General features: G+C 38.0%; 1 protein-coding gene across 3 annotated transcripts; it reads left to right on the top strand.

Annotated features, from left to right (window-relative positions):
* Positions 1-2,168: 2,168 nt before the first annotated feature.
* On the top strand, positions 2,169-13,009 carry LOC126277879 (annexin B9-like). Of its 3 annotated transcripts, XM_049977409.1 has the most exons (10): positions 2,196-2,309; positions 7,161-7,198; positions 7,406-7,582; positions 7,692-7,896; positions 7,976-8,055; positions 8,180-8,252; positions 9,153-9,326; positions 11,083-11,264; positions 12,315-12,382; positions 12,468-12,504. In XM_049977409.1, exons 2-9 carry the CDS (start codon positions 7,169-7,171, stop codon positions 12,363-12,365), a joined length of 972 nt encoding a protein of 323 aa, XP_049833366.1. In that variant the 5' UTR covers positions 2,196-2,309; positions 7,161-7,168; the 3' UTR covers positions 12,366-12,382; positions 12,468-12,504. The 3 variants fall into 3 exon arrangements, with proteins under 3 accessions (XP_049833364.1, XP_049833365.1, XP_049833366.1); XM_049977407.1 differs by having other exon boundaries at positions 2,169-2,309; positions 12,315-13,009; XM_049977408.1 differs by lacking the exon at positions 12,315-12,382 and having other exon boundaries at positions 2,172-2,309; positions 12,468-13,009.
* Positions 13,010-13,285: the final 276 nt, after the last annotated feature.

The following is a 13,285-nucleotide window of genomic DNA, read 5'->3' as shown; positions in this document are numbered from 1 at the left end:
GTAATACTATCGGAAGCTAACGACACCGCTGTTCCACTGGTAACTGATGCAGTATTACATCGGTAACATTCGAGCGCTCAGGTGCGCCAGACCCCCATGCAATAAATGAGTGTTTTAACATTTATGGCACACTATATGTGAATGAGAGTATGATTTTGTAAGAAATATGTGGTTTATTGGTATTTAGATATCAGAACCTCGTAGTTTAATTATTTATTTGCGTAATCCGAATTCTGAAAGGGTATGTGGTGTCGAAATTTCAGGCAAATCTTATGCCTACAATTCTGGTGTCCATGTCAACCAGTCACGAAAATGGAAAAAAAGAAAACATTCTGGGAGAAGTGCGGGTCCGCGCGTAGATTTTTCTTTAGTAAAATGATGACAGAGACTAGATAACGATTACAGAATAGATGTCACAATCCTGGACTGTCTTTGGTGGCTGTATGCCCTATGAGCCAGCTATGTTATCGCTTTGCTCCGGTTTTTCATATCCGTTTTGAGGCTGCCGTAGCTCTCGCATTCGGTAGATACTGGACGTTTTTAGGCTTTCTGGATTCCCTTCGACGGGAATGTTTCTTCTGACTTGTGTTTTCTATAATTCCGAACATATTTACGAGTCACCTGAGACGACATCTTTCATTACTTACTAGTTTTCAGTTTAATACCGATTTCCGCTTATATTCCGAGGAATATTTTTATTTTCACACTTTGGGTCCTAATAATGCAACGCATGCTCTTCACAATAATACCTGAATCAATGAATGTCCTTGTTAAACACCTTTCCACGCATTCCAGTTTGTAACTGTACACAAAGCTAATTCATAGTAATCTCACGCATTCACCTGCCCTGGTACCATGACTTCACGGGCAAAACAAATGCTGCCCTACAAACACATACAGCTCAACCATTTTTGACGTATTATTAGTATCGTAGTTATTATCGATTCAAAATCGACGACATCTGATCACAAAAGGAAGCTCGACAGACGAGGGAATAGACATTTTCATATCGAAAGGGTTGCGGGTTTAAAGCATTTTATTACAGTAACGCCTTGAATGAAGTTGGTTTAGGTTTATCATTATGAACCTGGAAAAAGATGAAACTTTTCGGTGTCCTCTGAGGCTCTTGAGAGTGGAATTCCTACAGTGGCTTGGGACTGGTAACAAATATGGACAACTATCATCGGCTTTCAAGGTCCAAGGATAATAGCGCAGGGTAATATATTTGTGGCAAAAATTTAAGTTGTTCTACCATTATTTCATATAAGCACTACACAATCTTGCAAATAATGTATTGTAACAGGGAAACAACCCCACATTCGGCCTTTAAATATTCAGGTACATTGTTGCAGAAAACCTGATTTCCTCACATTGCTGATGTGCTAGTCTGTGTTCTTTTACGGCTACCTTGAGCAAGCTGGTAAACTGGACTCATATTAGGCATTTAATAGACTGATGCAGGATATGTGTAGAGGAGGTTAGGTGAGTGCAGAAAGCATAGTGAAGCCCGCCGCGTTTGATGTTTCCGGGAAGGTGGTCGAATTTTGCTCGTGTGGAAATCCAGGCTGTCGAAGGGATTGTTGGCATTTCTGGAGAGTGGGTTGCAGGGCTAGGAAGGAAAAGGAAGAGGAAAGTCAAGAGTTATTAGCAAAGTAGACGATCTACATTTGCAGTGGGAGTCGAGGATATGGGGACATAATGTATTAGATCTGGAACTTAAAAAGGAGCCCGGAACGCCAAGGGACACAAAGATAACGGATTTGCGGCTGTTGATTGGTGAGGTAGGACGCCGGAAGACATTTTGAGAAGCTCTTTCGGTTCACAGAAAGGAGTATGTGCTTGCTTAGGTTTTTATGGACGTTTTCACGTTTGTTCGTTCCACTTTTGCTAATAAATGTAGTCAGTGAAGATCGCGGTAGAAAAACATTCACAAATGATGAAAGTCGACATTTAGACGAAATGCCCATTACGTAGCATGCTCGTGCACCATTTAAATTAATTGAGATTGATGAATATTATTTATGGCTTGCTTCCGTCTTGGGATGTCAGGAAGAGCATTTCGTGATTTGGCAGGCAGAGAACGGAAGGAAAGAAACGCCAGTAATGGAATGGGAGAGGGGGGAGTTGGGAGGGGAGGGTAGAGGTCGTGGGCGTGGCGGCTTGTGACTCAGATACCGGCCGCCAGGGATCTCTCATAACCTGCGACGGCTCGCCTGTTACCGCCAGTCTCTTCTCAGCGGTCGACAAGTGCAGGAGTGTGTGGTGCAGTGCTCTACGCCAAGTTCACATCTACCAGGATCTACCAACAGGTAAGCGGCACAACTCCTCTGGTTCGGTAGTGAAGTTACCAGTACCGTGCGACAGGCAATCCGCAGCGTCTCGGGAGGCAAGGTCATGTAGTACAACTGGTCAATAATTCGTGGAAGTGCCTTGTAGCTATCTTTGGCGATTCTCTTCACTGTGCAGCAAAGTATCGTCCTTGCTGTTCTTGCGTTCTAACGTTTGGTAGGAGGTAGGAGCGTCATATTCCGAAGCCAACATATCTTGAATTTTACGGTGTATGAGGAGCAGTCTAAAAGCTTTCTTAAACTGCTTTATCTGTAAAGTAGCATCACGTAGCAGTACCTGACTATTTTTGAACAGAAGCATGTAATTATACGCCTGACATCATAGAGTGTATATAAATACCTGCGAAAATAGCTCAACGTTGACATGTATCGGCTGTATACGACGGTGTTGCCCATTGCTTTCCGTCTACAGACCACAATTGTTAATTGTTTTATTGTTAAATTTTTTTTTTCTTGAGTCGCGGTACTTGAGCTTTTTCATAACGTAAAGCTTTCTTTTTGGCCTAGTCACATAGCTGTATTCCTCTCACGGTATTAGTGCTGTCTGAAGGCATCCGGCACCGTATACTAGTACGTGGCAGCCTTAGCGAGCTATGACGCAGTTCGCCGGGGCATTTTGTTTGAGCGGACTGCGTTAAGGCGGTTCCGCTAACAACGTATTCGCTAAATACTCGACTTAACAGCCTTCATCTAGAGACGCCGGCAGTGTTTCAAGACAGCGTCATAGGGAATGGCAAAACAATTGAGCACATACGTTCGTAGGCGCAGTTGATATTCCGGTAGTGGAACTGAACGCCAAATCACCACAGTTTAGCGATGTTTCCAGTGGATCCTATGTTCCCAATACTTAAAAGCGTTAGCTTCTGGCTTGGTATTCCTGATTACAGCCGGCGTAAATGGTAGCAGTTAAATGACCTTGACGGAAGTTAGCCAACCATTAGCAGAAGTAGCTGTAGATTTCGCTTATCTCTCCGTCGACAAAGTAAGCAAAACAATGAACAGACGGCCTTGTCTACCATAATTTAAATTACGGTACGAAATTTGCGGCAAGTTCTAGACAGCGTCCTTTTAGGCGTCTACGTTACATAGCCGTCCATTAGTGCCGGGGGCCCACATTTCATACTCCTGAGTTGCAAACAGTGATTTTTCTAGTGCGTTTGGAAATAACGCGGGATGTAGTACATATTCAAATTTTCAAAATTTGAATAAAATTTTAAGATCCTCAAAAGCATTTAACTAAACGCGAAAGCAGTTAGAAGTTTTAGTTTAAACGAGACTGGCCCGTCTGCAAAGTGTTGGACGTTATATTTGAGCAAAAGAATTAAAATTCGGATCTTGGCATAATGCCAATACCCAAACCCTGCCGTAGAAACTTTTTTTTCCAATCTTGCCCTTGAGGCTCAACTGACAAATTGTTGGTCTAGAAATACCGCCAATCCAACAGCTTTCATTGTCGCGCCTGAAGTGTGTAGATAAACGTTTCTTGTATCATTTTAGACTAGGAGCCTTTCGGGAAATCTACGTCCATCTTTAGCATTGAACGGAAATACTTTTATTGTTCAGGAATATAATTCTTCCCTGGAAGATGACACTCATCGAAACTCCGCGGAATTTCGAAGCAGCCACACGGATAGAGGCCCGAGAAAGTTTCGGTAGTTTTCTCGTTTCACCTTTTGGTATAACCCCGTATTACCACGGATCTGATGAAATTCATTAGAATCCTTTAATGAGACAACCAAAAATTACTGTAAGCGTTTATTGGAACGATACTGAAAACCCAAAGCAATTACCGGCCTCGTCAGTTTATCCATATATCTGGCCGATTAAATCTGCAACAAAGTATGGGTCTCATAGACTAGGCTGGAAAGATGAAAGAGTAAGCAGGTACTCCGACTCACTAATGTTGATGAAGTCTAGATGACAGACTTTGTACACTACAGACTTTGTCGCTTGTTCTGTTGCGATAGAAGCGCGGCGTACAATGTAAAGCAACGCAAGAAGTACGTTGACCTATCACGTGATTATGACGTGGCGCTGCATCTCGAACGCCAAAGCCAATGTGGAACTAAAAATGTCACCGTAAATTCGTAGCGTTTACGACAGAAACAGTAAAGTCCATTGAAGCAATCGCAGGTCGACGGAGCAATTATTTCGGTCGTCAATAAGTTTTGCCGTTAGCTTTTCTGGTGGGTTTCATGAGTTTTCGAAACATTTTTCAAAACTTTTAGTTTTCTGGCACATCTGCCTATTCAGTATTTGCGATACTGAACAGTGTAAGAACCTTAGATGTCAAAGATGAGGTAAAACTCGGTCATAACACCAGAATGCCGGTGTGTTCAGAAATAGAGCATCACTTTCTGGACGCCCCCAGGCATTTCCGATACAGGAGGGAAAAGAATATTCCGAATGAAGCATTGCTGGGAAGGCCATACACACAACGGAAGATTTAATGTGCATCATACGAAAGAGTAAATGGCAAAATTAACTTATTTTGGGTGATTTTGTGAAAGTATGGATAAGTCATTGATGGACAATGAATTACTCGTGCATCAACATAAAACGTGAAAGGGCTAATTAAATGGCACACATGAAAAGTGATGGGAAGAATCGCACGAGTTTAATTACGGAACTGTTAAAATACACAGGAATAAAATGGTCCAGAACGGATTGCTAACACTGCAATGTAGACACAATTTTCTATTATCATTACATAGATACCAATCTATTGCTGCCAGGATTCATTGGCCTAAAAACACTTATTACACAGTAACATTTCTTCAGATGTAGGAAATGATAGCAGATGCAGAATGTGCTGAATAGTTTGGATAACCACCAATCCATACTTACAATCTGTTACCACCACAGCTCTGTTCTCAGGCAGTATCATTCTGTCTCCAGCTAGTGATACAGAAACCCCCACCCCAAAAAACTTCAGTTATAGACTGCTCTGTTGTGTATTCTGAGCTCTAGATTAGAAAGTGATGTGCCAATGAGTTGGTGGGGCAAATGAATGGGAAAGCATAATATAGTTTAGGGTAACAGACTAGACTTGCAGCAAATTTAGTAATGTTTGCATTTGTGCCATATGTAATGCACTTTGCTGTATTTAACACACTTTTGGTCATAAAAATGTAAACCACAAGATAAATTCAAAGATGTACCCTATATTAGATTATGGACAACTCTCCAGCCAGTACTTTAGTGCATATTATTTACACATAATAAACTAAAGCATTAATCAATTTCACGATTGTTTTGAACACCACAATATTCAACATACTATGAAGAATGGAAGTGGGGTTCACTACATTACTTTTACCCAGTCATTCAGAAAATGTGCCTTGTGTTTGCTATTCACTGTTTTAACTTTTTAATCATGAAAATAACTATACATACTGCAGAAAATGTTGACCATTTTTTCTGTCAGACGATTTTTTTATGGCACCTCCATGCTTGACCCCATATTCAGTCCATTTTTATGTTAGAGTGCTTGTGTCATCACAGGAATAAATCAATCGGCTCAAAGATGGTGACTGTTAAATGCTAGTTTCTCAAAGTATTTTCATTGTTAAATTTTATGTAAATGAATAGTGCTTCTTCTGGTCTAGTAATCCAATCAGCTACACTGTACTAACACTATCCTTCAGTGCCATCTGCATTTTCTTACCATTAAGGATGCCCTTCTGATGGATCATCCTCATCCCTTAACTGGAGACACAGCAGACAGCTACAAACCTGTGCTTTGAATAATCTTCCATTTGTGGTTAACCCAACACATCAAAATTTTATGATGTAGAAATAGTTTTCATTTGAACAAAACTTGGCACTCTTAAAAAGCAGTATAAAAATTATTCCACAAATATTGTGGACCCCAAAAGGGAGACAGATGACTACACTAAGCAGATTCAGAAGGATGTAGGTTGCAGTAGGTGCTGGGAGATGAAGCTTGCACAGGATAGAGTACCATGGAGAGCTGCATCAAACCAGTCTCAGGACTGAAAACAACAACAACAACAACAACAACAACAACATTACAATACTTTTACCAACAACAAAAAGTATTTATAATACTCTCTAAGCAGATTACTAATTTTCACTTTATCCACTTGTGTGTTGTTGAATGGGCATGAGAGAGGGAAAATATTCAAATTTGTTTCTGGTTAGTCATTACAGCAAGTTATCTAACGGATTGAAAATCCTTGATGCTATAAACAATGGTTCTTTCATTCTTCTAACTTATTTTCAGGTTATGGTGTGACATTTGCAAACTCAAATGTTAAAGGAACAGAACATAAGTGTCACTTACACACTAGAACTAGGAATAAACATTAATTCCAAACTAAGTTCTCTGCAAAGCGTGTTCATTTGACCTTCATAAGTATTTACAAGAATCAGGATAACGATAGTTAAATCTGATTCAACACATCCTGCAGAATGTACAGCTCAACAATGACATTCTAAACTTAATTTTATCATACATACATTCGATTTATTATATTGGTTGCTGGTTTTTTGAATTATTTTTCTTTGCAATTGGTCAGCACACTTCCCAGCAGACTTCTAGAAAAAACATGATTAAATTGTCAGCGGATGACAGTCAGTATACATTTCATTGGCCTGTTTAATCTTAAGTGTGGATTGACTTGACTTTAGTGTGCTGTTCATACTAGCAGTAAATGAGAAATGGTCCAATTTATTTATTTAGCTGTAATTATACTGTCAGAAAACAAGGGCAGTTACGTTGTAAGAGCAGCAAGTGGTGGTATTTTTTGTACTGTAATTTTCTAATTTTGTCCCCCCTTCTTTTTACAGATTCAACAATGAGCTCAAGGCAGTACTATCCAGTTCATGTAAGTCTTCCTGTTATAGTTGTTGAAATATTTCAGTCAATTCATTACATTTTTGTGTAGACATAAGTGGGAAGCACATAAAGGGTGCATAAATTTCATTTTATGCAGATTGTTCATAATATAACCTTTGTCACAGTGTCTGGAACTATGAACATTTCTGCTGTATGTGCAAACATCAAATGAATATATGGTATGGTTTCTCTTCAGTGCACACCAACCATCTACCCAGCAGACCCTTTCGATGCAAAGGCAGATGCTGAAACTCTGCGAGCTGCTATGAAAGGCTTTGGAACAGATGAACAAGCAATTATTGATGTACTGGCAAGGCGAAGCATTGTTCAGAGACTAGAAATTTCTGAAGAATTCAAGACACTTTTTGGGAAGGTGAGTAGCTATTAATTGTATTGTTTTTAACCTTAGCAAATTTGTGCATATCTACATTAGTAGATATTGTAAATCAGTAATATTGACATGTTAATATCTTTCTTTACAGGATCTGCTCAGTGAACTGAAGAGTGAATTAAGTGGTAATTTTGAGGATGGTATTGTTGCTTTGATGACTTCATTACCAAATCTTTATGCTAAAGAACTTCATGATGCCATCAGTGGTATTGGAACTGATGAGGAGGCCCTTGTGGAAATACTTTGCACTTTAAGCAACTATGGAATCAAAACCATTGCAGCTGTTTATGAAGAAAGTAAGTACCAAATGAGAAAACTGTTTCAAAAATGTGCTTTATACTACCAACATTTACTCATTCATAAAATTATTTACAGCTTATGGAACCTCCCTTGAATCTGACATAAAGGGAGATACATCTGGTCACTTCAAGAGGCTTCTTGTTTCACTGTTGATGGTATGTCATTTAGATATTTTATGAGATAGTATTTGATAAATTAGCTTTGCATGCCCTAGCCTTGTATGCTGAACAAAAATACTTTGGTTCAAGTAAGAGCATGCAACATATTTCATGTTTACAGGCTAACAGAGAAGAAAGCCAAGATGTTGATCCAAGTGCAGCCAAAGCAGATGCAGAAGCTCTTCTTGCAGCAGGTACTGTGGAACTTATTTGTTAGTGTAACTTGGCAGTGAGAATATACATATGTTGTCACTCAGGACCAATGAGTGTTGTAACAATTTACCTACTAAATATAAACCAGGAAAATTAAACATGTAACAAAACTCTGCTTCATTAATAGGGTACTGGGTGACTAAATTTTGTTAATCTTTAAATTAGAAAGATCATAGGCTAAATATGAAATGTTGTTTTAGGCAATTCATTATGAAACTTGTATCATTCATGAAACAAGGCAGTGCATCATTTAATATAGACAGTAGTAATTAGGGTGTGCACTTGGTTATGGAAGTCTGTTACCTGAATAATAAGACCATCCATTCAACAGGACAAATGCTGAACTTCAGTTTTGAGCTTCAAATTAATGACTTCAGAAATATAAGAATATTTTTAAAAATATGATGCAAAGTGATAAATAGAACTTTTATGTGAACAATGTTTAGAAGCTGTTTGGCTTAATCTCCTTATATATAAATGCAGATCATTCTTTAGGATCCAGGCCAATTTTGACAAGTTCATAAAATCAAAGAATATTCTGAACAGGAACTTAAATTCATTATTTTTAGTTAAGGCACACTTTTTTCCCCAAAAGAGTCGCATTTTTCCACATTCAGTGTCTTTCCAAGGTCAGGTATTTACCTGCTAGTAACAGGAAAGTTTTGCATGAGGGATGGTAGTTTTATGGATCCAACTTGAATGCTGTATTGTTGCAGTCATTACTGTTATCTTCTAGCAGATAACTGTAAAATGCTAATATAGAAATTATGTAAATTTTGTGGCATATAATGGAAAACAAGTTCGTTTTGGAACGAGCTGGGGCAATCATTTTAATATCAAAATACATTAAGTGCAGTTAATTATCAGATGATACTTTGCAGGTGAGGGCCAATGGGGAACTGATGAATCAACCTTCAACAAAATCCTGGTAGCTCAGAGTTACGCACAATTGCGAAGAGTTTTCCATGAATACGAGCAGCTGGCTGGTCATGATATAGAAGAGGCAATAAAGAGGGAGTGTGAAGGCAGTCTAGAAGATGGCTTCCTGTCAATTGGTAGGTATTTAGGTATTTCCATTATCATATTATGAAGTGTTCAGTCATTATTACATTCTCTTTATCTTTAACTGAAAAATAAGTTACACAAGATACTAATCTATAGTTCTGCCACATTTCAAACTATCAAGAATAAGACAAAATTTGAGTTATTGTAGCAACAACTGATGTGGCATTCTATGGAGATAATAAATTTGTTTCACAGTAACAAAACTTTCGGGTGGAAACAATTAACAAAAATGAGAAAAGAATTTGGCTGTAGTTAGGTTGATGTGTGTGCATAAAACGAGTAACAGCACAGAGGTTACTAGCTTCAGTTTTCAACCTATGTCTCTGTATCACATTTTGTGACTCATATTGATATTTTTGCATTTCCTTACAGTAATGTTACTAGGATCATACCTACACTATATAAACGTTTATTATTTGTATGCTCAAATCGTAAAGTTTGAATTGGAACATACTTGACTCGAAGATAAAGGAACATGAATGTACAGGGCGAGCACGAAGTCTTGCCTTGATTATAAAAAATTATTACAGAATAACTGTTTAACATACCAACTTACTGTTGATACTGTTACATAACCCTCAACATGTGCTCCCGTGGTATCTCAGAGAATGTAAAGGCGGTATTCCAGTTTCTGCCCAGTGTTGTGTAACATGGCATCTGTCACAGTACCTACAGCAGTTTGTATCCTAGCATTCAGTTCATCAGTACCTGGTGTGATGAAGACTGTCCTTAATTTAGCTCCAGAATAAAAAGTCGAGGGGTGTAATGTCTGGAGAGTGGGGTGGCTAGAGTGATGGACCATTCCTTCCAATCCACTGATCTGGAAATTATGCTCCCAGACTTTTTTTCTGGGGCTATATGAAGGACAGAGTCTTCGTCACACTAGATACTGACATCAACGAACTGCTGGCTGGGATAAAAGCTGCTGTGGATACTGTGACAGAACATGTTATGTGCAACACCTGGTGGGAACTGGAATACTACCTTGACATTCTCAGAGCTATCAAGGGAGCACATATTGAGGTTTACTAATGTAATTGGTCTTAAAAAACAAACTTAACACTAACCTATGTAACGGCATCAAATGTAAATTGTCGAATGGTTATTCTGTAATAAATTATCAGGGAAAGACTGTGCTCACCCTGCACATTTAAGTTGGTGTCTGCTGAAAAAGTGCACTACAGTTGCATCACTTTTGCAGACTTAATCTGTAATATAGCAGAATGCAAGCAGCTCAATGGATAGTATGATAGACTTCACTAATGTAGGCTATTTAACATTTTGTGTTCAAAGGTGAAAGGCATAGCCTTCAGCTGTTGTCCAAAGGGATCTGATGTCTGGGAGAAAAGCTGTTTGGCTTACCCTACATTAAAAAGATATACAAAATAAGTGACAGGCAGGAGCATATATTGAGAAATTGTAAGCCTTTTCTAGAATTCATAGAAAGTGAAGTCTTACAGTTGTGGCCTGCATTTAGAAGAGAATCTAAATCTAATGCATTTTAAGTAGGAAGACCATGTATATTTGGGATCTGAAGGGAAGTGACCAGAAAAGGAAACAGCTCACCTACAGAGTTTGTCAGAAATATGAAACTGTTAATTCTTGATGCTAGTAGTGATTTGTGCAGTTACATCATAGTTTGGAATGCACATCAAATAATCATAAAACTGTGAGAGAAAGGCAGCTGCATGCCTTTCAACATGTCACATTTTCATATGTTTAATTGACTTAAATTTCCTGTCACAGTGAAATGTGTCAAGAATAAGACGGGTTACTTTGCTGAGAGACTGCATGATGCCATGGCTGGTATGGGAACCAAAGACAAAACTCTGATCAGAATCATCGTAACTCGTTCAGAAATTGACTTGGGTGATATTGCTGAGGAATATGCCAAGATGTATGAGAAGCCTCTTGCTGCCCGTGTTGAGGTGAGTTAACTTGAAACATTTATCAGTTCATTAATTTTGTAAAATGTGGGTATATATTAGTGTGAACAAAGTTACTCTTAACTGCTTTAAACAAAGCATGTGCAATTGCAGCATGTACTAAAGGTGAGTACTTGGTAGCTTCGAATACCAGAGTTATTGGTATTATGATGCCAAGATGAGGCTAAGTTTTCCTTATATAACCTGCTTGTGGCAAAATTAGACAGCGCAGTTTAGCTAGAAATGCTGGTTTATTATACTCAAGAAATTGTTCCCACTGCATCCATATTGCCAGCAAGTCCTGTGCACATTCGCACACACAGAATACAGCATGTACGTTTCTCTGGTTTCATTTTAACTGTGTAAAATCATTTCCTTGCATGGTTATTGTTTGGTAATGCAAATGTTCTGCTCCAGAAACAAATCTAGGTTAGTCTCAAACTTACCTTTTCTTTTCTTCCCTTCCTGTCTCCTCATTACAAATACTAAAATTTAAGCTGTTAAAAGCATGAGCTGCTTACTGAAATAAAAAGAATGTGTAGTTGAAACTACTAAAACAAAAGAACTTCATCTGACCTTTGAGTGTACACTTGTTTGTGACTGTAGCTTCCTTATGTTTGCTTAAATGTGTCTTTTGATAACTACCTTTGTTCATGCAGATGTGGTTTGCTGCTTTTTGTAAAGTTTATAATTCCTTTTCCTAAAATGCTTTATCCTTTGAAAGTAATCCAGCTGTCGGTCATCTCCATGGAAAAACAAAACAAACCTGTAAAGTAGATACAAGAATTTAAAAATAGAAGGAAAAAATTTCAGATTATCTCCTTAACAGGGATGGCAATTTTTAATGAATAAAGATTAAAAATACACAAAACATTACTGTGAGAGTGTTAGATGAATTTATGAAACATGAAGGGCAAAAAAATTTCTCCCCAGGATTCCACTTTCTTTCTGATTTTATCAGAGGTGTTGATGATTGACAGCTTGTTTCTTGCATGCTTTAAAAAATTTAATTTCCTATGCATCTAGGTAACAAAACATTACTATCTGTTCTAGGAGGACACTAGTGGTGACTACAAGAGGCTTTTGGTTGCACTGCTTGGCTAAGCTACACATTATAATTGGTGAATGTTCCAAAACAATTGTTCATTGCACTTTTTGGTGCATTACTTTACCGCAGTGTTTTGAATATTAAATGATGTGTTATAGGAGGACTGTGCCAGTGACTACAAGAGTTTGTTGGTGGCTATCCTGAACTGAAGTGTTACAGCTGCCTACAAAGAAGAAATTAATGTACGATAGGTGCTATATTTATGTGCCTTGTTTGCTTAAAGTTGGATGTATCAAAGGATGTAGTTATTTATGGTCACTTCTATAGTGTGTTAAGTAGAGCAAGAAATTGTGCTGCAGATAGATGTGTGTGGAAATAAGACTTCGAACTGTCCAATGCATTTCTAGTTTGTATGAACTGTATCAGAATTTAGAAAACAATGTTCATATTTTATGCAATTTTTATGACAGTGATAGGTAAATACAAATAAATTGAATCATGATTTACTTTACGAAAGTGAATGTCACTTTCACTGTGAAATCAGAAAGCTGCACATTCCATATAAATGTTGTTAAAATATTTGCTTCACTAAGATTGTCAAATTGCTATAATAGGGATTTGGTACTGTGAATGCCAGGTAGAATGCATTTTAAGAGCTTTATATGGTGTACCATTGTCACAATAAAGATCTAGAAAAGTATCTTCAGTTTTTGCTTGTTACTCACTCTCACCCTTATTCAAACTTCATTGAAGTGTCTACTCTTGGTATACTTAGTGTGCCATGAAGTAACACAAGCAGCAGTTTAATTAATAATATTAACATTTAACATACTGTGGCAGAATAATTACTGATGTCATTGTTTACTGAAGAAATATGGCTGTGGTAATTGACACACTGCTCATGTGTTGCAGTAGGCTTGATGTGCTACAACTTACCTATTGAAAAGATGGTGCAAAATACTTTCATTGATTTTAA

This window comes from Schistocerca gregaria, chromosome 6 (genome assembly GCF_023897955.1).
Source record: "Schistocerca gregaria isolate iqSchGreg1 chromosome 6, iqSchGreg1.2, whole genome shotgun sequence".
NCBI lineage: Eukaryota > Metazoa > Arthropoda > Insecta > Orthoptera > Acrididae > Schistocerca > Schistocerca gregaria.
The sequence above is the reverse complement of the archived record's forward strand: the minus strand, read 5'-3'. Positions and strand labels throughout refer to the sequence as shown.